Source organism: Dromaius novaehollandiae, chromosome 1 (genome assembly GCF_036370855.1).
Source record: "Dromaius novaehollandiae isolate bDroNov1 chromosome 1, bDroNov1.hap1, whole genome shotgun sequence".
Lineage (NCBI taxonomy): Eukaryota > Metazoa > Chordata > Aves > Casuariiformes > Dromaiidae > Dromaius > Dromaius novaehollandiae.
Genome location: NC_088098.1, coordinates 9,550,443 through 9,577,424, shown reverse-complemented (window position 1 = coordinate 9,577,424; position 26,982 = coordinate 9,550,443). Strand labels below are relative to the sequence as shown.

At 38.5% G+C, this 26,982-nt stretch overlaps 1 protein-coding gene across 9 annotated transcripts in view; it reads right to left on the bottom strand.

Moving 5' to 3' along the window:
- Positions 1–26,982, bottom strand: part of MAGI2 (membrane associated guanylate kinase, WW and PDZ domain containing 2) — a 743,930-nt gene that overhangs the window by 125,597 nt on the left and 591,351 nt on the right. For 6 of the 9 annotated variants that reach the window (XM_064505121.1, XM_064505141.1, XM_064505146.1 and 3 more), the window contains exons 8-9: positions 26,296–26,417; positions 24,628–24,810 (exon numbers count right to left, since the gene is read on the bottom strand). In XM_064505121.1, the coding sequence (XP_064361191.1) occupies positions 24,628–24,810; positions 26,296–26,417 (305 nt within the window). Of the gene's footprint in view, positions 1–24,627; positions 24,811–25,552; positions 25,682–26,295; positions 26,418–26,982 lie in introns of all 9 variants that reach the window. The other 3 variants (XM_064505113.1, XM_064505115.1, XM_064505117.1) reach the window with 1 other exon arrangement.

The following is a 26,982-nucleotide window of genomic DNA, read 5'->3' as shown; positions in this document are numbered from 1 at the left end:
AAAATGACAATGATTTAGGGAAGAGGAGGTGGTTTGAGTGGAATTGCTTCAAGTGTATTTACGAAATTATGTCTTTCAATTACTTCAATCAAAAGATCTAATCAAGCAAACCAAAGAAAAGGCAAGGACACATTCCTACGTGCAAAGGAAATGGTCAGTTCTCACGTGATCAGGCTAACAAACAGCCTGACAGAGTTAATTGCATGTGCACAAGCTGTGATTCATACAAAGATACGGGGAGAAAAAGGCCAACAGAGTTTGTTTAAATGTTTGTGAATGTTATTCACAGCAACATTACGTGCTGCAAATACTGTGTCTCAAATATGTGTCATAAACAGATCTCAAAATACAAGCAAAAGCATTAAGTGCATTTCATAAGTAGCACTGAGAGAACTCCAGTACTTCTGTTTTAAGTGGCTGATGCTATAAAGACAACTTAGTTTTCAAAAGTCAGGCTCTAAAAGAAAGAAAGACTGCAGTAAATAACAGTGGCAATGGCTGCTATTCATTGTTTCTTGCTCATACACTGGTATAGAAAGATCTTGCCTGCATTCTCATCCCTGGTTTCAGCATTGCTCGTAACAGGACTGATAGTGTTGAAATGAGACGTCTTCAATGCACAGCTTCTGCTTTCAGTAGCCTGTGCCTCAGTAGCACCCTTGGAGCATTTTAATCCATGCAGTCTTTATTTCCCTAAGTGCTGCCCAGTGCGGACTCATGGCGGGAGCAGACCACTCTTGCCTGTTCTTCCTCTCTTGCAATACTTATGCTCAGGGTACAAAACAATTAATGCATTTATTGTGTAGGGCAAGGAAACTATTGCCTGTTTTCATCCCTTCACTTTATGCATTTGTATATGGTTAGCAGAGATCTAAAGCTTAAAAGTATACATTTTTCATAAATCAGAAAACCAGATAAGCTAGATAACCTCATATAGGTCCTCAATGAAAAGCAATTAGTTAGTGTGCAAAGATCTCAGTCAAAAAATGCATAGGCCAAGTAGCCCCTTGCCTCAAAACACTGAACAACCAAAACTGAGCATTAAAAGGTCTTGGGTAAGAACTCCCTCTTCAAATGGCTACCACACATCACCAGTCACAGGACTGCACAAAATTCTTCAGCATTTCTGGGATCAACATTTTCAACACATTTTTAAAGGTCTTCTGGGTTTTTAATGTAAACTGAACCATGTAATTACTTACTGTTTGTTAATACTAGTAACATAATTGCCCTTGTTTTTAAAATAAAAATGACTGAATTATTATCACCTCTTAAAGAATATTGTAGTGTAAGAGAGCTACTGCATGTTAATACTGAAATACTTAAAATGCCTGCCAAGGAAAGTGTAACATTTCTTTTAAAAGAACATTAAATTAGCCGCTAAAATGTACCAAGGAGTGTAACCTGGAGAGGAATTCAGTTCAGCACATAAAAGCCACAGTTACTGACTGGAAGAGAGCTTTACCTTTAAAACTGATCATTTTGTTATTAGCTTTAAAATAATTTTGTCTGATTGATAGTATGTGGCAGCCAAAGTGATCTAAAAAGAGCTGCTGGGAGACATAATGCCTAGCTGCCTCTGTACTCAGAAAGACTTTCAAGTCTGCTTGCTGATATGTGAGAACTCTGAATAACCCATTAAAGTATATCTGTATATAGAAAGTCTTGCCCATTTGCTGAAAAACTCTGTGAAGCTGACAGTAACTTTTATCTGCAGATCCTCCGTTCAGTCACATGACCGGGAACTGGGACTTGGGGGGAAAAGCCCCAAACCCACACAGTAATGTAAAAATGCTTAGGTAGTTAGTAAAACTGACAAAAGTGAAATCAAAATGTATTTTTTGGCATTCAGGCACTCAAACTTAGATTAGACAGGCCCAACTTTTCCTCTTAATTAAACGTGAGCAACAGGCGTAAATTAGCTGCTCGGCACTCTTTTAAGTCAGTAATTCTGCAAAAGACACAAATTGCACAAGTTGTTAACTGAGGCTAAAATTTGTCCCCGTCACTGGAACGCCTGATATATGAGGCAGAATAACTCTTTACACACGAGCCCGGACCTTTGCTCTCTGCACAGGGCCAGCAGAAGAATTCAGCACGGACACACGACTGTAACTTTACACAAGAATCAGATCTGCTGAGCAAGCAGGTGCCATTTTTATACAATCAATTTTTTAGAACCCATTTTAATTCTACTCTGACCTAATGCACATGCCTAATTAAAAAGCTGTCTATTCAAAATTTTTGCGCTTAACCAGCACGTATCATGTAATTACAGCCAGGCAGATGTGGATTAGTAGAAGAGACTATTTACATTTTGTTTGTATTTTGCATATAGTGGTAAAAGCTATTTAAATAGAGGCATTTAACTTTTCTGGAGAGGAGTAAAATACATTCCCTGAAAATCTAAAGACCATGATTATGACAAACATGAAACACTGCAGATTAAAAATGTAAGTAAAGCAATGGCAAAAGAATGCTTAAATGAATGCTGCTCATAAAATGCCAAAAAGCATGCAGATTTGCTTCCTAGCTAGACAGTTTTTCACTTCTTCAGGCATCTGAAAGCACAAAACTGCTAAAACTGCCAATTTATGAAACATAATTACTTAAAAGATAATAAGTAATTTGGAGGTAAGACCACAGAGAAAGAAAAAGGTCCAATTCTCAAGGCAGCCTGCTATTACGAATTATATAGGCCTATTCCGACTAGGTTTTGTTTGCAGGAACTACTTTCTCATCCCGAAAAATCTGGTGTGAGTGAACTGTGCGACAAAACATCAACGGCTCTGAAGAGCAGGATAAAAAATGTGTGCCATGCTTGCACAGCTTTTTGGGATCACTTTGAAATGTGTCACTGTGTGCTGAGGCTCAGGTAGACATGAAACTGTCTTTTTCTTTAGAAAAAGGAGGTCAAAATTTACAACACATTTGCTTTTGTACACACAACATTTTATTTCTGAACGCAGAGCATCACATTTATCTAGGTAATGGCTCCCAGGAGGGGGAAAGCAGCCTAACCAGCCTCCCCGCAGCCTAAAGGCAGAGCGGCATGGCAGAGCACGAGGTAAATACAAAGCAGCCCCTGTCCCTGCTCGGGAAGCCTGGCAATTTTCCACGTGTCCCCAACGGAAAGCCTTTTGCAGCAGCATTGCTGACGGCACGCCATTGCAACTGCTAATTCTCGACATAAACTGCTGGGGTGGAAAAAGGGAGGTGCACGAAGCGAGGAACTAGACCGAGCATTTGCAGAGGGGGCTGCAGCACAGTGACAAACGGCTTTCTCGGCGTGCTGAATTATCTATTTACCTGGGCATTTTTAGTATTGGGCAGTCACTTTTTTTCTGGTGACCTGAAATGGTTAATAGAGCTCTTCTTCTTTGTTTAAATACTGCTAACACCATGAGGACAACAAAGAACTAGTCACATACTAAATTAGTTTTTAACAAAAGTAAAAACCCTTAGAAACTTAAAAACTGTAAAAAGACAGATGAGTAGGATTAGTCTACATTTGTAATCTCTAGAGGTAGAACTTGAAATTTCATTTTGATTTTAGAGATATTACTGCTTCTGAGAACACTCCCTGTAACTGAAGCAGATCATACTGCCAGAACTGGGACAGATTTATAATGCTGATAACTAAGGCCATAATTTTCAAAGTTGTTTGCTGCTCGGCTCACAAACAGTGCTCATCCCCGTGCCTAACTTCAGCAGCTGCTTCTTTGAGGTCAGCACACACCCCTTCCTGATTTTGCTATCAGTCAGGTCACTAGCTTAGTTATAGGATCAAAAGGCTTGGCTTGCACAGGTTTTGTGTTTTTGTTGCCCAGGTCCAGGCTCTGCAGCTTGAAGTCAATGGGAGCTGCCAGCATGCGGCACTTCTGAAACCGGGGTGCTCACTTCAGAGCACAGTCATGGATTCAGAGCCAAATTCTAGGCACTAAATCTGAAAATGTCATTCTATATTCTTTAACAAGTTCACTGTATTATAATATAACGTGTCCAAGTACTTCCCATGAGGAATGCTTGCAATTACTGCTGCCCCTGGCACTGCTATTACCATTATCAAGTCTCTCACAAACTTTAGGCTGAAGAATCTGACTCTGGCTAAACATCTTACATCCTTAATTCTGGCAACTGAAATGAACTGCATGCTCACTCATTGACTCATCCTAGTTATTAGAGCATCTACTGCTTTGTTAAACCAGAAATTCAGAATAGCTATCTGTGTGTACTTATATGTACATATACACAAACCCTCAAATCCTGCTGCATGTTTAAAGCACTCAACTAGATTTACAAGGTCAGCACCCCGAAACCCATCAGCTGTAAGCCATGTATTTCCAAAGATGTCTGGAGTATTACAGGTTAATGCTTTTATACAAAATTAAATACAGGAAGTATCATATTTGTAGCAAGCACAATTTAAATGTATCAAACCAGTGAAATAATTCCCAGCTAAATATGTGGAATTTTACAAATAATCCAGCACGTACAAATACCTCAGTGTATTTAACATGGGGTCATCTTTGATTACCACTTCATTAAGAAATATCTTAAGCAAATGCATGGCTGGAACACAGATTAGTTCCTACTCAGGAGTTTTACACAGGCTGCTCAACCTTTTTATCATGCTTGTCTCATGTATTGCCTCTTTCTTCTCCCCTCATGAGATAGTAAAATCATAAACGGAAATCTTACCAATACTTCTAACATCATTCCTATACAGGGACAGTTACTCAATAGTTTTTTATGCATGTACAAACATAGGGCTTGCTTTAAAGCTGTGTTGCAAAGAGAGAGTAGAGCTCCTTATGGTTCTCTCAGGTTTTACCGTATTTTTCCAGGTTAATAGAGGGTAATCCATTATCAAACTGACCTTCCCTCCAAGTAAACATTATCTTAATATCTCAAGAGCCTATTTCACTGCCAAGCACTCATTTTCTAGGGCAGTATATTTTTATTCTTTGCAAAGCAATTTAACGCCTTCTCCACTGAATAATTTATCTTTTCTTTTCAAACTCTTTCCTGAAATACTACACTGATTCTAAACAACAAAATTCAGTTTGCATTATATTTTGATGGTGGGATAGGGGAGGCAAAATCATTAAGAAAAGCCCCATCAAATCCTTTCTTTAAAACTCACCTACTTTAAAAGACAGTGGTTAGGCAAAGGTCACTTCTCACCATTACTGTGGCATGCCAAGAACCACATCCTCCTTTTACGAGGATTATCCAAGCTCCCAGTAGCTATTCTGCCTCCCTATTTGTCTCATTCACCTTCTCTATTTTCTGTTCTAGTTTGTAAGCTTTCTGAGACAAAGACTAAAACTTTCAGTATTTTTTTACAGAATATAGCCCTGTAGAGTCATAATTTGTTTGTGACTGTTCTTTTCTGCTACAGTAAATATTTAAACAATAATAACACCACTTCAGGGCAAATATTTTATCATTTTCCAGTGCAATATAGGTGTTCAGCCTAATGCTTCGATCCTAACCCTTGCAACACACTAAGCTGCATTATGGATATACCAGTTACAGCTCTGTAGTGAAATCTCAGATTTTACATATAAAGGGGGGATTAATCCTCTGTTATGTATAACAACAGACCATATCTTCCCCTTCAGTAAAGAATTAATTTTCTGGATGTTTGAATTTCTTAATTTGTTAATTAGATAATGAGTAAAGTAAATTAGAACAGCTTATTAAAAACTACTGTGATCCTGTATCAGACTTGTGAATTTGTGCAGGCTGAAGAAGCAGCCCCTCAGAGTGCTTGCCATCTCCTAATGTTCTCAGGGAGAATGATCCCACATTAGTTAAAAAGCCCTTCTCGAAACAGTCATTATATCTAATTTTCCTGCAAAAGGATCCAGTGTCCAGATTGCTTTCCAGTAAGTTGGCTACCACTTCTCCTCACCTGCTCCTACACAGCATTTCTATCCCCCTCATGACAGAGTAGGGGCTACCAGCTCTCCTCAGAGTATATTGTTTTCATTTCCATTAGAAATTAAAAGCAATTGTCCCATCCAATGGAAGACAGCCATACTGACAGAAAGTGATGCATGGAAAATTTATCTCAAGCATATTTCATGCACCACTTACCCTTACCAGGTAAGCCTAGCCTGTGAAAAATGGTGGGAAATAGGACAGCGCTTGCATTAACTTCTTTCCAGGAACTACTCATTGCATGAAGAAGTGCATGAGGGAGGGTACAACGAAGCTGTGTGCGTGTGAAGCAGAGCATGGGGAGATAAGTGGAAGAGCGTGTGTACTGTGGGATATGGGAATGGAAGGAGCAGGAGGAATTGGGGATGCAAACGGCAGCAGCAGAAAGCCGAGGAAAGCAGAAAGGGAACTTCAGTGCATGGGTTGCTCTGTTCTTCCCTATTTTTAAAAGAACATCTGTAAACCAACCTATCTGCCCAGCACATCCAAGAACCCAATCCTGCTTGAGGCAGGCATAAAAACTCTACAATATATTGGTGAATCTTGCTCCAAAAATTAATGTTTTAAAAATGGATGGTAGCTCTTATTAAAACTGCTTTTGTTCTTTTTGCTTCTTACGACAGTTGAAGTATGAAATTGTTAATTATTCAGGCTTGTGTGCACACATCACTCACATACATGCCCCGCCAGAAAGCAATTTGCAGAGAAAAACTGCAATAAGATGTCAACTGTATATATGAGTGATTTTTAGAAATACAGTCAAATGACATAGTCATTAACTCTGAAACAAGCATTACAATCCCAAGAAATCCACCTAAGGTTAAACTAAAAATCCAAACAACCCCACGTACAAAAATGAAAGCAGGTCTCCTTGTCTATTTTAATTCTTTCTGCATTTAGTATAATCAAGAAATTACAAGTTCATAAAAAGAAACCTAAAATTGTCTCTATGAATCACTCAAATCAAATCTGCTGACATTAACAAGGGAGGCATCAATATAAATAATAGCGTCCTACCAGCAAAGTTAAGCACAAGTGGGTCAATGAATTCTGGGTTTATTTAACTTAGAAAGTTTTGATTTCATAGGGTTTACAATGTATATTTACATAGCAGAGAGAATGTGTACCTGTTCAAGGAACAAGAAACAATCTGTGAAATATAGTCAGCTTTTAGAATAACTATAAACAACATGTTAAAAATTATAACTACAAAGTATCATAACTATAATATTATTCTTCTAATTTTATACTAGTAATATATTATACTATATGATGTTTCTGGTTAATATTTAGAAGAACAAATCACAGCACTTCCAAACTGGGAGTCCTTTAGCTTTCCTCAGCAAGGAATGGGGAGCCCAAAATTATTTAGCCTTGACAAATTTTACCTACAGAAGGATGAATTGAAAAAGTCTGAAATATTACTGAAACATTGTCAAGGCTAGATCTCCCGACTTAACAAATAAATAGAATTACATTTAAAAAATAGGAAGAAACAAATTCTAAAAAGTTCTATTGTTTTATTTCCATTGAGAATGAAACTATCCATTCTTTTCACCAGCATTCCAAAAATATGTATATTATTACCCACGTGAGAGAAATATGGTAAAAGCACGGCCAGCACTATCATGGCAAGGCATATTCTGATAAGCTTGTGGCAGTGAAGGTTTATGCATTGAAAAAATGATATCATGCTGTTAACATCACCATAGTGCAGTGACTAATGGTACATCTATGAATGATTCAAGGTGCTTGGGATAACTAATATCAAATATTTCTCAACTTGCTGATGTGATGCTTTATGATAAAGATCATAAATGGAGAAGACACTAAATTTGGTATTTGTGGTAGCCATATCCATTTTCTTTCTCAGACTTTACAAACCTCCAGGATTTATTACAATGACCTACAGGCTAAATGCTGAATACCTTTAAGCACTCCTAGTAGAGCTCATCTAAAGATACCTTTGGAAAACAGAGCTATGCAGATTTTCACATTTATCCAAATGTTCAAAATACAGCAGGCTTTAAAAAGAGCAATGATTTAGAAGCAGATCCCATGGTCTGTCAAGACTAAAAGCTGGAGAGTATGTTTTGGATTATGAGGCAATACTGAATGTATACAGCAAACATAAATGTTTCTCTAGTACAATGTTGCTGTGGAAATGATTGTGGATTTAAGTAACATGGAAATGAAAAAAAGGCAAAGACTAGCAGCAATAGAGGGAGAAACATCATGGTGCAGAGAAAGTGCAGAATATATCCTTCTGGCATCAGTGGCTACTGCCCCACACAATTGCCAAGGAGATTGAAAGGCATACCATACTTGCCATACTCCTTGTATGCTCCCCAAATTTATTAATGACTGTGTCCTAGCATTCAAGAAATGCGAAAATCATCATCATTAAAATCAGTAATGTCAAATATGAGGTTGAGGTCCAATTGCAAATTTTCTGCACTCAATGGGAAGAACTGCTTGCACATAACTGATGTGCTTTTCCTTCACTGGAATCTAGTTGGATTTTATTTTGGATTCATAATTAAACATTGTCTCAAATTGGTTCTTACCCACTCCCAAAATTTCTTTCAGTGGAGGAATTTCCCCCCTCCCCAAACTATGAAGAGAACTAGAACAAATGCACTTGTCTGTATGTTGTCTTCTGGTTACAGGGAGTGCGCAAAAGCAAAGCTGTTTAAGATGACTAATAATATATTCCTTTTTTTCACTTGGACAAATAGAATTCATTTGGGAAGGATGCTCTGGAGGCATAACTAAGAATTAGAATACCTAAGTAAGACCCAGATGTGCTCAGATACCAACAAGACATAAAAGATTAAAAATTGTCTCCATTAAAAGAGAAATTAGTTATGTGAGCATTCTGCAGTTTCCTCAAATCCCTCACTCTTCCAAATTAAAAAACAGACGTGCTGCCTAATTCAAACACAAAAATACAAAGCGTTCACCCATCTAATGGCAAATGAACACTGTTGCATCAAATTGACTGAAATGTAAAGTGGTGAAAGAAGAAGGAATAAAAATTATATTAGCTTGAAGTGATTTCTCTCTTTTCCATCTGAATCACGATTTTAATACAATAGCAAGGTTACAAAGCATAAGAAATTTAAATAAATCTGAAGGAGTACATTCAGTACACGACCCCTCACTAAAAACTGCTGTTACGAGACCCAAACAGAGGTCCCAATACTTCATGGTAGCCCATACTAAATATATGTTTTGGGAATAGAATTTGCTGCTGCTAGAAAGAATCAAGGTCTCGCTGACGTCTGCTGAAGCAGATACAGCTACACTGCATGAGGTATTACGCACTGCTCTGCTTGTCAACTAGAGAGGGCTGCTTTCATGCTGCTGATGGGAAGGCTGTCAACACAGGCTAATGCACTGATTTTCTCCTTTCAGTTTTGACTCAGAGACACACTGTTCCAAGTCCCTTATACGGCATCTATTATACACCAGAGAAGGAAAATTACAAATCTGGAAAATGATAGATCTAAGGCAGTCTACATGTATCTGATGTGCTTGCACAGTGCAAAGAGGTTCTGATATAGTCTTTACCTATAAAACACATTATTTTTATCTGGGACCTTTGTCCTGGTCCCTTGGTTTTCCAGCACTTGCTCTGGCACTTCACCTCAGCTGGATTCCAGTTACGTGAGAGCAAGCGAGTGAGCAAGCCAGAGGTGTTGATGCTGATTTCTGTGTCAGTGCCACTCCAGCACTTATCTGGTGGAAGAACCAATCTGGGGAAAGCCTGGCTTTTTCTGTCAACCCAAGATAAAAGATGTTCAGGACGGAAGTAATAGTGGAAAAAACTAATTCTAACACATGTGCAAAATGAGGTTACCATCCACAGTCAGATGTACTTTTCCATGGGAAAGGCAAATCCATAACCCTGGGACCAGATTGACCCTCTCCACAAAAGTGCCAGCTCCATAGCATGGAGCTCCTCAGTGAAATATCTGTAACAATATTTCATATGATGAAATAGTATTATATTTCTTCTACCCCCCCCCCCCCCCCGACCAAGGTCTAGTTCTTAGAAAAAAATGCCATTTTTCTGAAATAAACTAAATTTTTATATAGATACATTCATGTTTAGTTTATACACACACACAGACATACGCATATATATGTATATATATGTACAGAGAGAGAGAAAGAGATACATCTTCAACACACCTACACATAGCCATACACATCTAAAAGCACTTTATCATAAACATTCAGCCTTTAGTGAAATTATTAACATTCATTACCAATTTTATACTACTACCTATTGAACATTTTTTTTAACATCCAGTTACCTGTACTACCTATAATATGCATACTATTGTTTTATAATGGATTATCTCTAACAGGCTATGATTAGAAAAAGTACTACATTTTTGGAAGTGTGTTGTGACACAGAATTGAATTACTCAGGTGAAACTCTGGCTGAGATTATGTCCTTGAAAATGATTGTACAGGATGATGCTGTAAAAACCCCCCAGTTCTCTGGCTGAATTCACTGTGTATCTCTCAAAACAGTGATGTCATCCCAACGGAGGGGATGCTGTGTGGTTACTGATGTTGGCATCACTGCTGTAGCCCCTGCAATGGGGGACCATGGCTTCGCAGATCTGACTGCATCCCCGAGTCAGCTTGCACAGCTGGTGCCGGCACAATGGGGCATTGGTCATGACTGAGGCCTCAGGATGCTAAAGTAACAGAAATAATATTCATATAGGGAATATCATCTTTAGCACTTCTGAAAAATTTAGCAGGAACAGTTAAAGCCATGGTAGAAACAGATAATATTTTGGTAAAATAAAAGGAAATATTTGTCTTGGTTTAAAATACCTGAGTAGTTTAGGATGTGATGCTGCACAATGGCTCAGTTTTACACACAGACAAGCTTCAAGTGACAGGATGAAGTTTATAACACTTTCTATTATTCTTAATGATGGTTATAATAATAATGATACTAAATTCAGTCAGACTGATATCATAATACGGGATATAATGAGTCAGTAAATTACAATGGAGAAGCTGCCTTGGAACTATCAAGAAAAGATGTTTAATACCTCTAAAAAGTCAATGATGCTTTTGCATCACTGTAATCACAACACCTCTGTAACGTTTACATGAGATATAAGTTCCCTGAGTACAAAACATAAAGCTAAGACTGTCACTGAAATAAATGATTAACAAAAAGTCACCTTTCATATGTTTGTCATCTTTACCAAAATATGTTTGGTAAAAAAAATAATAACTATTCCTTCTTGTTACTCTTGGATTTGTTGAATGATCATTCTTGTATTTTTTTAAGAAAGTAAAAAGCCAACAAATAAATTAAATGAAGTAGAGTTGAGGGAACTGGTGTCTCCAGGTACCTATGAAATAATCTAAATATATTTGTTGCTCAAATTCATGTAGAGGCAATAGCCTAAGACATCAACCTCGTCATAGTCAATATGCCAGTAGCATTTATAGATTTAGCTGTGCAAATAACTGTTTATCTTGACTTTTTAATGGAAGTGTCAGTTTGGGGGAAAAAAGTAAAACCAGAAATAAATCAAGAAGTTGGAAAAAAAATCTTTTTTTGCTTAAAAATATGCTCATTTTAAGCCATTTTGGTAAAAGAAAAAAGATCGATTTTAAAACAAGAGTTGAAATATTTGTTTCACTCTTTCAATGAAAAGTTTTTTTCAAGATGCCTTTGCTTTTTTTATCCTAAGCAGGAATATTCATATTGAACAAAGGTATTTACAAAATGATCTGATCATGCGGAATTTCCACTTTGACTCCTCCCCCCCCACCAAAAAAAAATTCAAAAAATCTCATTCAGGTCTATTTAAAGGGTTTCAGATATAATTACACCTACATATACACAACAAACATATATGTTGCTTTACAACTTGAAGAACATTCTATTATTATTGTCAATTTAAACTTTGTATTTTTTGTTTGCCAACATTTTTGGAAAAAAATACTTCCAGTTGACTTGAAACTACATATACTAAGCTCCAGCAGAGCAGACTTCATTATTCTTGTAGCAAATTAAATGTTTAAAATTTCACAGTCCTGCATTCAGTACTGAACAGTTTACTGAAAGACACTGGTTATAATACAGTACAGTTTAAAATAAAAATCCATCATCTCAGCACCTTGGATGCAGTAGCACTTTTGACATAAAGCATGGTTCAAGTGTAATTCTTATTAGTACTCTTATTTCTCAAAACAATTCAGAACTGTTTTTTAAATAAGTAGAAAGTACACTAGAAATAACGGAATCTCTTACATAATAGCCCACCGCATTTCCTTTGGAGGAAACCCGTGATGCAATCAGGTACAGCCCAAAACCTATTCGCTGCCTCATACACAGAAAATAATTGGAACGAAACACACTGCCAAAAACAATCTACCAAAAAAAAGGGAAAGCTTTTTTGAACACTGAGCAACATCGCTGCCATTGTAACCTATCTAGAAAATCACTGGAGGAAAAGAGAAAGCAGTTTCAACTTGTCTTGTCTATGTTAAAAGAAAAACCCTTCAAAATAAAAGAACTTCCTAAAATGAGCTAAGAAAACATGAACAAACAAATCTGGTAAACAGTTCTGTACAATGTGTAACACTGCAGCATCGCGTGGGTTTCACGTTGAATTTTCTGGAGAAAGCTACCTCAAGAGCTGCTGCTGAACTAACCGCAAGGTCCAACCCGACGTGAGCTCTGGCCGCAGCGACAGCGTTGGGTGGGCAGCTGTGCTGGGAGGAGGCAACACGCGGGCCCCGGCTGGCCACTGCCCACAGCGTGTGGCCCGCTGTCAGCTTGGGGATGGCCTGGGGACAGCCCGGTGGTGGTGGTGGGATTTGTTACCTCGGAAGGTGTTAGTGATGGTGTTGTGGTTAATGCTGCCCTGCGCATCGGGCATGTCCTCCACGCCCATGCGCACACAGTGCTGCCCCTGCTAAATGACAACCTGGTACCTCTCGCTTACAAGAAACGTGAAAGCCCTATCTGGTTCACAGTACTAGTTTTATATCTTAGCTGACATTTCCAGTACAAAGCCACCCATCTCTGCTGTGCTCTTTCAGGCAGCTCCTGGAGGTACCGTCATCTCCCTGGCTCAGCCCTGCCAGGTTTTTCAGAACCGACGGATTCACAGGATTCAATGGCATGAGTTCAGGCCAAAGATCACCAACCACTGAAAGCTTTTGCTCAGAGCAACTTGTTATTTTGTGGCTGCCCAGGTGGAATTGAAAAGATTATGAATAGCGGAGTAACAGCATAACACAGCATGATTCATAGCTCACTATTAGCTTATAGATATATTTTCAAAAAATGACCTATCCAAAAAAAAAAAAAAAAAAAAAAAGGAGAGGTGTCCAGAGAGGTTATTATCTGTCTTTTCCTCAGCAGCACCAGAGGTGATGCACAATATGGTAAACAAAGTCTTAGTAAATATTGTGTACAGTGATGCTGATTCTACTCCAGAAGTTAGTTGAATACAAAGAATTTTAATTTACTTTCATTAGAAGCTGAAGTAGAATGCAATACACCCAAAGGAGTGAATGTTTCAGTGTTTAAAGATCTACACTCACATTCCTGGTGCCAAACCTATGTGGAGAGCTCCCTTTCTGCTCTCCTTCAGTACTTTGTCCTCCCCCCGCCACCTCCTTCTACATACACATACATATACACACTCACTCGCTGGCCATCCCTGAGTATAAAATTCTTCTCTGTCTTTTCTCCCTGCTTCCCTGCAGAAGAAAAAGAAATCCTCACATCTTCAGCTCCAGCAAAACCTGGTCCAGCCAGCGCTCCCCTATCCTGCACCCATCCCCTGGAGAGGAGCCCCTCTTCCTTCCCCATGCACAGCAGCAACCCAGACCATTAACCAAGTCCTGGCAAAACTTCTGAACTCCAGGCGCCTACAGGCAGTTCTAGTTCATACACACAGCCTCTGCATCCTTACTTACATGGGTAGCAGCAGCGGAGCGACGTCTTCCTGGAGCCTGGCTCCTCAGCCCCCCTGCCCGGCTCCCGAGCTACGGCCGCTGGGGAGCGGGAGCACAACCTCCTGGGAGCGCGGTGCAGCCGCCCTGGCACATCTCCTCTGCGATAGCTACCCGAAGAGGAGATGAGGAGCAGAAGGCAAGTTCTGCCCAGCCAGCTCCCTGCTGCTGCACGCACAGAGCATATGGCAGCAACACTGCATCTCTAGCTCCATTTACCCTCCACCTCCATTTCGCTAGCTCAGAATAAATATTGCACTTATGTGACTGCTGAAGAGGAGAGAACTTCTGTGGGGAGGAGAGAGAAAGGCTGGATGAATTTTTCCAGGGACTTCTCACTTCATCAGGATTAACTTCATGCCCACCCACCAGTTTGAAAAGTGCTGCTTATGTTATTGAGAAAATTTTGTTACAGATTTTCAAACAAACAAGCCATTTTTTTAAATGTCAGAACCATCAGTTACAAAGAGGCAGTTGCATAAGTGCTGAAATAAACTTTGCTCTTCTTACAAAGGCTACATGAACAGCTAAAGAGGGTCAGATGAGGGGTGCATCTGCTCCAGTATCCTGATTCTGGCAATAGACAGTGCAAGATACGCTTTAGAAGTGAACTCATAGCAGAATCGCCTGAAATGTCTCTGTAACCTCTCTAAGTTAAAGGTTCGCAAAGCTCCTGGAATGTAATTTATATGTCTGAAAATGTTTCCTCTTCTCTAATGCCACTCTGGATGTTTTCACTTTACGCTATGCATCAAATGAGAAACTTCACTAATATTTGTATTAGCTATGATGGGAGTTGCTACTGCAGTAATTATTGTACTTTATGAAGTTCTAACATGACTATTCCTCCTCTTGGTTGGGGAAATAAAGGTACAGGGAGCTAAGTAATTTGTTCAAGTAAAACATTTGCTAAGTGGTTAGGATGGTATCTCTTGGTCTAAATATAGGGGAGAAATTGTCTTTTAAAAGTGATTCCTTAACTGATTCTTAAATTTTCAAAGGGTTTTTACTACAGTTATAAGATTTGTGCTCAAAAAACAGTTATAGACAAATGAAGAGCTAAATGTCTGAACACTCAGATTTCAATTTAGGTGGAAATTCTGTTTGGTTGCACAAAAGTAGAGGCAGAGAGGCAAATATTCATTCCTGATTTTTACTACAAAATGAAAAAAAAATTGAAACTGAACCAAATGTTTACATTTGTTTTGATAAATGAATGTATAGTAAAGTCTTATATACCAGAACAACAACTTTAGAAGCATATCAAAGGCAGGAATGGCTCGTGATATTGAAAAGTACAGTTCTAGGTTATTAATCTTGATATTGCAATATGAAGCTCTCACTTTCCCTATCATCTCTTCATATAGAAAGAGGCTCCTTTCCCCCTTTCAGATCATTCTTCTTGCTAAGCAATAAGATGTCATTCTTTCTTGAATGAAATTGTACATGAGATGATGATGTCTATTATTTTCAATGTATATTTTTGTCTGTTCGTACAAATAGCCAAATCATGTGAGATAGATGTTAATTACATTTGATAGGAGAAAAGTTATTTCTGCAACTGCAGCATCTTTGGCAGCCTCTGAGTTCATCACGCTCTGCTTACTCAACTGGCAACTTGCAAAACTTGCAAAAACTGTCCTAATAAATGAAAGGATTATGACAATATATTCATCATCCACTGACCTATGTTAGATATCCTAATTTAGGAACCTGCAGATTTAGTATGATGACGTTCAGAGGGAAGAACGAATTTATGGGCACTTCCGAGACTTTTCTTCCCTCGCACACTAGTTTTGTGTATGCCAATATGAATAGCAGAATAGGACAAAAATATCTTAATATATGATAGTAGATAGAAAAAGTCACTTAACAATTCCTCTACCTTTCTATTTGGTATGCTAAAATATGTATGACAGTTTTAAAATCCCAGTCTATGCTTTTGACAGTTGTGGACATTTTCTTCATGGAGTCTAACCTTAAACTACACCTAAGAATATACAGCTACAGATTGTCTTCTACAACAACACTTCCTGACACCAGAAACAGAATAGAAAATAATATATTCAGTAAGAATAAATAGTGTATCTGTTGCTAAAAAGTTATTTCATGCAAACCAAGGCACAGAACACTGGAAAGTGAGGCTGCACATACTTGAATAGTTCATACTCCAAATGCTAACCCTGCTTTTTCATTTTAGTGTTCTAACTTTTACTTTACCATATTTCTTGAGTTGTGTGTGATCTCATTCTCTGCTAAAGATGCAGCACCTGTGAGCACCAGGAGTAGGTCTCCATTTACTCTTGTTACAGAGGCTGAGACAGGTGATTTAGGTTAAACAGAGTACACATCTTTTGTATACAGTTTGTGTATCATTTGCCCACAAGAAATAGAATTCTGCTTAGCATATCCTTCTCCCATACTATCATATCTGCACTATGTCCTCTGTTCTCATTAAATTGCTTCAGCCTCGGTTTCTAGGTTGTATGAAAACATAACTGCAGTGAATCTGCTCAGAGGTGAAGCAGTCAGAAAAAAAGACAATGAATGCTGCACACTTGGAACTGGGCATGGCTGCACGTCCAAAACTCTGCCATCCCCAATCACGTGGGTTCACATTTCTATAGGTGGTGCTGGAAGAGTTTCTCTAATGCCTTAGTCATTAGTATTAATTTATACATATAAGCAGATTTGCTTGTATACTCCATCCTGTAGAAGACTGTGTGATATATTTACATAAGCTGGAATTTCACCTATTTACATGCCTAATATCTTAGTGTTTCAAGTAGCAAGCGCAGCTTGTCTTCCTTCTCCTTCCCTGCTAAATGTAGATCAAAAATGTTAACATAGGTGCATTTCTTTCAGAATGAAATCAGTGCCATAAACAATGAATACTGTGGGCTGTCTCCTGTGTATAAATATCAATTTTATCAAAGAAAAAGGAAGATTTTTCTTCTTTCCAGATTTCTACTGCATTTCTGCATATTATTTGGACTTCAAAAAAAGAGTCTTTTGAAGAACAGTCACTATAGGAAAGGAAATAAATGACAATTATTACTCAATCCTAACATTGGTATATATTTTAAGAGCACCAAAACATCCCATCCAAAATATGGCCAGACTCAACAACCAGACTTCTTATACTGTCTATTTTGAATAGCTGAATGAGAGAAAATTAAAGTTTTAAAAGTTTTTGTTTTTCCTTTGGGTGTTCATAAAACCACATGTAAACTTTGAATTAGCCTAGAGGAAATAAATATCCTTAAAATTGTCATAAAATGGTTAGTAATAAATCAACCACTGACTGCTGTGATAGACGATAATAAATACAAAGGAGGGTATGAACACACTCCTCTTTAGGCATTAAAGGAGGAATTTGGTTGTTTAAACAGGTGTCTAGTGTCATCTAGAAGATGCTCCTATAGGACTGGCAGGTATGACACAGGACTTCTTATAAGAGACTTCTGCCTTTCTGTAATGGCCAGGAGGAGATGCTGATTTAACATACTGTAGCATCTTAAATGGCACTGAACACCTGTGTTTAGGCAACTGAATTGCACCCAAATGTAGTCTCAGTTCTCTTCTGGAGGCCATCTTTCCCTCTTTATTGACAGCTTGCTTTGGAATCTAGATTCCTTAATGTGATGGTCTGGACCACCTTCAAGTAAGGTACGAAGATAGCCTAAGTTCAAGATGGAAGATCTCTGAAATATCTAAATTATAGCAAACTTTAGGGCTAAAAAACAAAGTATGGAGTCAGAGTGCTGTCTTCCAGACAGTCTATTCACATGCAGAGTTCAATGAATCTCCCACTTTAAAACGTGAGAGGAGAGATTGGAAAAGAAGATCTTTCTGCTTCATTGCCATCATTATTCCTAAATGTAATTATTATTATTTTTATTGTCAACATCAAGCATTCAAAACCATAAGGCACACCTCTACCCTGGGTAAAGAGAGGGACTAAATTCATGAGATCAAATAAATAGTACACTTGGCAATTTTTTGTTCACTTTCTGATTGAGGCCTCTGAGGTATAATGTGGTTGTATTTCAGAGCTTTTCTCTGCAAGTAGGGGAATAGAAACTTTGTTCCTGTAAGATTAAAGCTAAGATTCATATTTAGTCACGCATTTTTTAAAAATGTAGGAGTTGGTCTTTAAAAAATTCTGAACACATAGACATTCAGTCTAAAACTGTGAGAATTAGCAACACTGCATCAGAGGCAATTACTTCAGGAAGGTACTTGAGAGGCAGAATTGATTTTACCCATAAAAATCTGGAATTGTTTTGGCGTTTTTCACATGATATATGCAAGTTTTTACGGTGAGAAATATAAAGGGGATTGAATAAGGTGAGATTCTGTGTACTGTGCAAACAAAAAGAAGCCTGTGGAGTGCAGCCCCTGGATGGCCATTAATCTAATCTATGAACTTACAGGGCATCCATAGGCTTCATCCCCATGAAGGATGCAAAGACCACCAAATTCACATAAGAGTTCCAGTCTCCAGTCTCAATGCCATCTTCCACGCCAGATACCAGAGAGTCTCCAATCATTATGATGGAGGTGAAGCGCTAGCTTTCAGCATCAAGAAAGGCTTCACATGGACCTTCCTGGGACAATGTATCTGCAGTTTTCTATGTTTATATAAACATGTTCCTACTGACATGTTTGTCTTCAACCCTCAGTGAATTAGCATGATAAAGACAAATATTTCCTAGAGAAGCTCCCTCCACTTGTTGTGACATGAAATCTTGTCCTCTACCATCCCCAGCCTGTAGTATGTGCACAACGTATTACATGTCTCCTCTTCTTGAAGAGCCAAATTAAACTGTAACAGGAAAGAAGACTAGCTTTAGAAATCCAGGTTGAGATTTTACCAAATGCTTACTCCTTGTTTGGCTCACAATAAGGAAAATGCAATTGGTATCACTGGTGAAAGGAAGTGGAGGTATCATGATTTGAACTGTGATACGATGAGAATACAATGATTTTTGGCTGTACATAATGCAGATATAATTTTTCTGCTCTGTTTTGCACTGTTTCCTCAGTCAGCTGTGCTGAACAGTATAGGAACACACGAACAGCGAATGTATCAGAAATCCAGACTGATTGGCCTGATATTGGAGGAAGAAATTCTCATGCTCCATGATGCTAATAATATATTTTGCTGTTGCTGGCAGGTACTTTTCAGTTATCTTCCTTCTCTTAACTTCATGGAATTGATAGCAACATCTGAAGAGAGATCTTCAGTCCTGGCTTGTTTGAAATGGGAATAGTAGCTAGTAGCTATGATGAGCTATGTCAGTCCAGAGAAATATCATACCTTCCAAGCAAAGCAAAGGTATGGAAGGAGGATGATAATACAAGCTGTTTTTATCAGTGTTGCTCCACTCACAGCCTTGCAGTGTGGCATAACTTGCAGCTGCAAGACCAGCACTTGGGGAGGCCTTGGTATATATCAAACAGCCTTTCAAGTGTTTTAGCCTGCAGTGCATAAGGATAATGAAAAGACATCCCTTCATCAGCAGGCCACCTTTTAGCACAATCTCTTGTGTTCCAAACACAATGCCCTAATTTTGGGAGGCCCATCTTCCTGGCACTACCAGGTGAGCTGGTGATAGGGTGCTAGGCAGCTGTGCTTACTAAATTTCAGCCAACTTCTAATGATGGTGTCAATGAAATCTTAAATGTGTGTGACCAGTTCTTCACTGAGCTCCTGGGTAGTGAACTTTTTGAAAGGGCATCTGTGGTAAACAGACTGTTACCACAGATATGGAATATTGTAAAAGAGAATATTGTCAGATGGATCTTGACTGATAGCAAGTGAGAGGGACCTGAAGAAAAAGGATGAAAAAGAAGATAGGTACAGTGGTGTGCGGTCATGATACTCTGAGTCCTGTAGCGATATTTTGACGGTATTCACATTCTCAGATAATTGCCAAAACAACTTTTTTTAAAATTTTGACATATTTGTTTCTTCACATTGACAGCAGTCCTTGTGCATACATAGTTCACCATTTCCCCCTTGCTGGAACTGGACAGCTTGCATCTCATCTGGTCATACATCAAGTGAGATAATAACATGTTAATTTGAGCTGACAATGGACAAACAGGGAACAGAACTAAGAATCCCTTTCAGCCTGTGAAAATGCAGCCTTTTGCAGATGTCCCAACTTCCTTCTGTGTTGAGTGCAGTAGTTTTGCAGAGATTGTGAGATATTAGCTATACTGGGCACAATTTGCATGAATGATGCCTACATAATTACTCCCTACGTTTAGTGACATTGTAGGGTCAGCCACTCTGTAATGGCTTAGTTTTGCTCTTTCTCGAGTGAATACCAACACTTAGATTATGTAGATCAAGAAGTGTGCAAAGTCCCTCCAATCTGCAGATGATTTAGCATCTTGCAGCTGGCCAAGTGAATGTTTGGCTGAGGAAATGAGGAAGTTTGTTTCCCATTCTTGAGCTACACTATTGAGCTATGAGACACCATTACAGAAATATATACATCTTTGTAAAGTTCATCCTGCAATGACCATGGCTTTTCATCAGTCAGAATCAACATCAAAAGATTTAATTAATCACTTGTGAGTCATCTCTTGGAATTGTTTCTTGGGAACTTTCACCAAAGGAGCTGGAACTTGTTAATGTCTGCAAAGTGAGAATCTTTCCTGAGATCGAGGATGTGGGAGTGTTTCAGTTTGTCTAGTCCACTGAACAACCCTGAGAACTCTAGGAGAATTTTACCTTTGCAGCTTGAGCTTTGATCTGACTCGGCTGCAGGCCTAAATCTTTGTTTGCCTTAGAGCAGCAGTCATTCAAAATCATTCACTGTATAAAAATCTTTTCATGTAGATGTGGTCTTTTACCACTGACGTTCACTCAGCATTTTAATGGGATACAAGGGCCTCTCAAATGCAAACAGTTTTCCATCAGCAGGGTGAGGCTTCAGACAAGACACAGCAATACAGGCCCTCAGGAAAGCCTGTGACCTCAGCCTCTGGGCTGTCCCGAGGTAGACAGAGATGCTGTAGAGTGTAATGTTTATATCCAGCAGCTTGATTGAGTTCTGAATGCTAAAATATGTCCTAGAAAGGCACTTGCAGTATTATTAACAGCCATTAGCTCACATATGCTAGATTCACATGAGGGCAAAATAACCCTTCGGAATTCTAAAACATATGGCAAATGGGATCAGGAATGTAAGTTTGGCTGTTTGCCTCATCCACTGTGATGTGGTTCCTCTGAGTCTGCTTGTGAGGTTTGTTGTGGGTCTGGGACAACGATAGCTACTTCTTAATGGCCAGTACTGGGCTGTGAGTGGTGCGGCTGTCAGATCACCAGGCCTTCAAATATCCCTTGTTATATCTCAATGCACTTCGTTTGTCTAGCTACTTTAATTGCTTCATAACATCACAGCAATGTCAACCTCTGTCTTGCATTAGTCTCCATGTTCCAAATGATGCAATCCAAAAATGTTTATTTTGAAACCTGATGGTAAAATCACTGTGTTGTGATCAGGTGTAAAGGATGACAACGACATCTTACATAGATTCACCCTTCTCTTGAAACAGCATTTGTATCTGCCTGCTAACTTAGATTTTGGATGAGGAGTAAAATACTTAATAAAGTTACAATGTTAGTTTTCGATGAGTTTGTTTCTTCAGCCATTAGGTTAAAGGACAGCATGGTGCCTTCAGCCTATGGCCAAGATCAGGTAAGATAAAGGAGATATGGCCTTTTCTGGCTTCTTTCCCCATGTCTGATGCATGTCAGGATTTTGTTTTCCACTTGAACCAGTCAGCATCAGCCTTGCAAGGGAAAGACTCCAGAGCTGCATCACAGATAGGAGAACCCATACTTGTGGCTATCACTTATGCCCAGGTCACATCACAGATCATACTGTCATTGTCCTCAGTATCATATTGTATTTATTTTGAACATTTATCAAAGCCTCCTGTGACTGGAATTGTAGCTGGAGTGCATATAAATTGCACAACACCACACAGTTCATGTCAAAAGAATAAATAAAAACTATTTTAACAGCTCCATGCATCATCCAGCAATGCCTACCTTACAAACAAAAGGTACATGTGTAACCCTAAATGGTTTTGAAACATGATTTTAAGAGCTTGATGAGTAAAATGCTACTAATGGAACCTGGAAGGCTTTCATATTTTCAGTTGATTAGACTGTAAAATGGCTGAACAGGGAGACAAATCATACTCTAGAAAGTATGAGAAGGATTGGGTATCAGAAGATATGAGCTCTTTGCTGAACAGCTGTTTTATAAATGTTCTAACCTTAGGTACCTTTTTTCATTTTACCACTATCATATGCGGAAAGCACTTGAAATATTCACAGAGACCATGTTAGATGCTACAATCACTAGCCTGAGATTCTCCCATTACTTTACATCAGAACTCTGTCACTCTTCTCAAAAATGAAGACATTTGATGCCAGAATTTATTCTGAGATGTAATTTCATACTTATCAGGCTCACATAATTATACAATGATTATATACTTGAATGGACATTTTTGTCTTAGATTCTTAGTATATTTGAATTAATTTCTTTGAAAAAAAAATCAATGTTACTTTAATATATTCCTAAGCACCTTTTTTTCCCATGTTTCCGTCACAATCCATGAGTACAATAATCACCACCAATGGTATCATGAAACTAGTGTTCCAATTTTTACATCAAAATTTAGGTGAGTTGCAAGGACACTCTTTGGAAAATATAAACAACCTCCATCAATAGCCAGTCCACATTTCAGACAGATTAACAAGCAGCTGTATTTGACTGCTGGATTAGAGAATACTAAACTACAACGAACGGGGAAAAAATCTCACGGAGCATATTAGGTAATATGAAATGGGAATGGGAAGTTCATGTTATTAATCTCTCTGCAGCATCAGGAAGTCTGTTGCACCCTTTCTTCTCTTAATCAGCTACTTTAACTTTGTCTTTTGGTAATGTGTTGCATTTTGAAGTTTAAATGGCAACAAGAATTAAAAGCAATTAAAAATCTGGTATACTAATGATTTTTGCAAAGCCAGCACCAAAAATCTGCATTTTCTTTTTCTTTTTCACATTTTACTTTTTTGTATAAGTTATCTATTTACCTTTTTGGCATCAGAAACATCCTGCCCACTGTAATATAAGACTTTGAGCAAATTATGGTGTTTTAAAAATAATACTTTTCACAACCTTCACACTTCCTACTTGCATAGTCCTGGAGAGTCTTACAGAATTAGCTAGAGTTCAGGGTGATTTATTCCAACATATGATAGTCTGGATCATTCCTTTGCTACATCAGAAGAAGAGCGAAAGGAAATTTCCAGAAGAATCACTTGGGATCATTCTATATCAACATTATTCTTTTTGTATGTGTTTATGTGTCTGTTCCAATTCATATTGGAATATGCTAAAAGTGTCCTGCTGCCTTGATCCATCTACAGTGATATGTTACAGGCTAGGAAATTCTCTGTATCTTCACAGAGACTCTGGCCACCATGAAGTGGGTTTCTGGGAGGTAACATAAATCCAAAGCTATCGTTTCTTCTATGAAGCCTTGGGGAGAAATGGAGGGAAAATTATGTACATGCTCCTGCACCAGTGCACAGCCTGACCATTTTCTGAGTTACAAGGTCTGCTGGGGAGAGATGGTGCACAGTGAACGGGGTGCACAGACACAGGACAGCTGTCAATAGTAACTAGCTGCAGCAGTGGGAATTCCAATTGGATATACAGAAAAAAAATCTTCACTATAAGAGTGGTTAATCACTAAAACAGGAACCCAAAAAGGCTGTGGAATCTCCATTCTTGGAAATTTTCTATACTCATGTGGACAAGGCCCTGAGTAACCAGGTCCAACCATGAAGTTAGCCCTGCTTTGAGCAGGAAGTTGGACTAGATTACTAGACGTCCCTTCCAACTTAAATTATTCTATCATTCTCTGATTGTTTTCTCCTACAAGAGATTATACCTGGCTTGGTAACTGGGTTCATCTTCCTATAAAGATTTCTTATCTGTACATGGACCTGATGTGACTCTGCAAACCTTTAAGACAGTGGTTTACAATCTTTATCAATCTGTGGACATGAAGATATTTCTGGTAACTTTACATCTCTTCAGAGGAAGTTTCTTTTATTTAGTTATTTTTCACAGATTCTTTATTAGTAGTCCACAGATGCCTGTATCTACATATGTCACACACTGAAAATCTTTGTTTTGATGGTTCTGATGAGAACAACGTTGGATCAGACTTGATTTTGATTATTTTGCAAAACTGGCTTTTTTTAAGAAAGGAGCTTGCATCTAGTATTCTGTGCTCTTTTCCTCTCCATGCACAGACTTCTCTTAGGTAACCAGCCCACAAACCAAAGAACATCACAGCTCTTTTTCAAGTAGAACAGAGAGATCTTTTCTCCCTCAAAATACTGTGAAAGGGGAAAAATAAGCTACCTGGCATTTCTAGAAAGAAATATTACAAAAAAGTTTTATCAGAGAGGTTTATCTTTTCTTCAAGAATAGCACTTAGGCATTTACAGAGAGTGGTATGGAAAAACAGCATGCATTTTATACAGGCAGTGAGTCTCAAAAATCTCTAGCTGATTCTAATCATCATATAAAAGAATAGAGGAACCATATGAATTACCTGTTTCCATTTTCCCATCTTGTGCTGCAGGCCCATCAGGAATTACACTCTTCACCTGAAGAAACTCATCTGGCTCATCCCCACCAATGATGGTAAATCCAAAACCCATGTTGCTTTTCTTAAGAGTTGTGCTGAGGAAAGTCCCCTTCAGCTGTGATGCATCGCGGGTGAAGAGTGGTTTTTCTACATCAGTCAACACAAACAAGAAACATAAAAGTTCTGATCTGGTCATAGCTCAGCAGGGACAGCAGATAATAGTAGCAGCTGACAGTAGGTGACAGTGTATGAAAAACAGAGGAAATAAAGAGTGCAGCATTCCAGGAAAAAATATTAGTGAGTTCTTATACTAGCACAAAGCTTAAAAAGGATTTTTATCTATGGCAGATCAGCAATAAGTGGAGAGTTATAAATGTTCTTTCATATTAGAAAGACATTTAGAAGTGGATATTGTGCAGCTAAATAATTACAACAATAAAAATGATATCTGAGGTAGTTTTAAAACCTCTTTCAAATTATTCCTAACCTATAAATCCGGCTTTGTCTACAAAGTAATACATTCTGCACAATTTCCCTCCCACTCATAATAAGGAAATTATCCCCTGTATATTTTATTCCACTTGTTAAAAAACAATGCTAAATATTAGGTAATCTTTTCTCTCCAAGCACATGGGATTTTGGCATCCAACAAGTGACATTTATAACTGCTGTGACAGTTGTGTGACCTTTACATCCCCTTTCAGAGTGCTTCAGTGTACAGCGTGAGCCACCAGCGGGCAAGAACAGACCTCACCTGGCTTCCAGTGCCTCTCTGCTGTGCTTTGTTTTGTGAGAAAAGGTATGAGAAAGGTGAAAAGATTGTGACTTAAACTTATCTCGCTACTTTTACAGCAGTGCGGCTTGCCTAACAAGCAGCACGCGGACATACCATACAGCCTGTACATCCCAGCATTGTCGCGCCGACACTGAGACAGATCATTCACACTGCGGGACCTCTGAGGAGCAGGGCGCGGGTGAGCATGTTTGGGCCTAGGTAATGTTGATGAGGAGCTTTCTACTGTTACAAAGGAGAACAAGCCTCATTCTCTGGCTATAACTTTATGTTAAAATTTATTCGTCTATACCAATACTGTTTGTTGCTTACACAGTTCATTTAAGCGCATTAATTTTCACATTACCAAGAGGCTGCATTCTTGTAAACTCCTATCACATAGTGCTTGAGGCTTTTAGCTTAATTGATGCTTGCTAGATGAGCTAGCTTAGAAACATACCAAACATCAATTAACAGTAATTTAGAGAAAGTACAATTATTTCAGTGTTGCCAACCTCAGGTGCTCAAGAGAGAGTCATATATTCCCAAGAATAGAAATTATGGTTTTATTTAGAAAATTACTTTGGGGTTCTTATTGTGCTTTCTGTTTCTCAGCTTTTAGGAAACCCTGGGTCATCTTTTCTATCTTTTCTCTGCGACTCTGAAGGTTAGAGTATTTTAGATGGCTCATGAGAGTCCCACAACTCCAGGAGCTTGGACTTTTAGGGAAAAAGGCATATGTGATAGTATTGCGAGAATTGGCAACACTATTATTTTATTCAGCCTATGACAAAATCGTCACACAAACAGGAAAGCAGGATCCTTCATCTCAACTAAGATATGCTGATATGGTACTGTACCTCGGAAACCTTGGGCCTGCATAGGCTTTGTTCCAAGTTCTGCGTTGGGCATGTTATGCTGCTGTAGCTTCCTTTTTGCTTCTAGGACAGGGTTTTCAAATTGTGTTCTTCTATTTATGTGGCTGGAAAAAATTTGGTTTTGATTAAAAATTGGGTTCATTTTGGGAAAATGATAATTTTCACAGTAGGACGCTGTAAGTGACGTGTGTATGGTTAAATAGTGAAACCCTTGTGAAACCCTTATGGGCCTCCCTTATGCTCCACATCATTTTGGTGGGGATGAGAAATGCACAGTGTAGTGCATAACATAACAAATAGCACTGGGAAGTGCCCTGTCTTTTCAATATGCTGCTCTGCTACAGGCAAATGGTTTTGATCTATATGACTATATATTAATCGCAGTACTGCTGAAGCGTGCTACAGCATGCTTCATGTCTTTATTACAAACATTGTTCCGTGCATGATTCAAAGAAACTGAACCAGTCCTGTGCATTATTATAGATAAGCTGTAAATGAAATTACTTAATCACTTGCAGTAAAAGGTAAAGCCTAGCACACAGAGTACATTTATGATCACTGCTTAAAATAGAAGTAAATCTAACACAGGAAACAAACTGAGTAAGATTCCTTTTAGTATATATCTGCTAAGCTGTACAGAAAAATGGGATCATGCAGAAACGAAGTCAG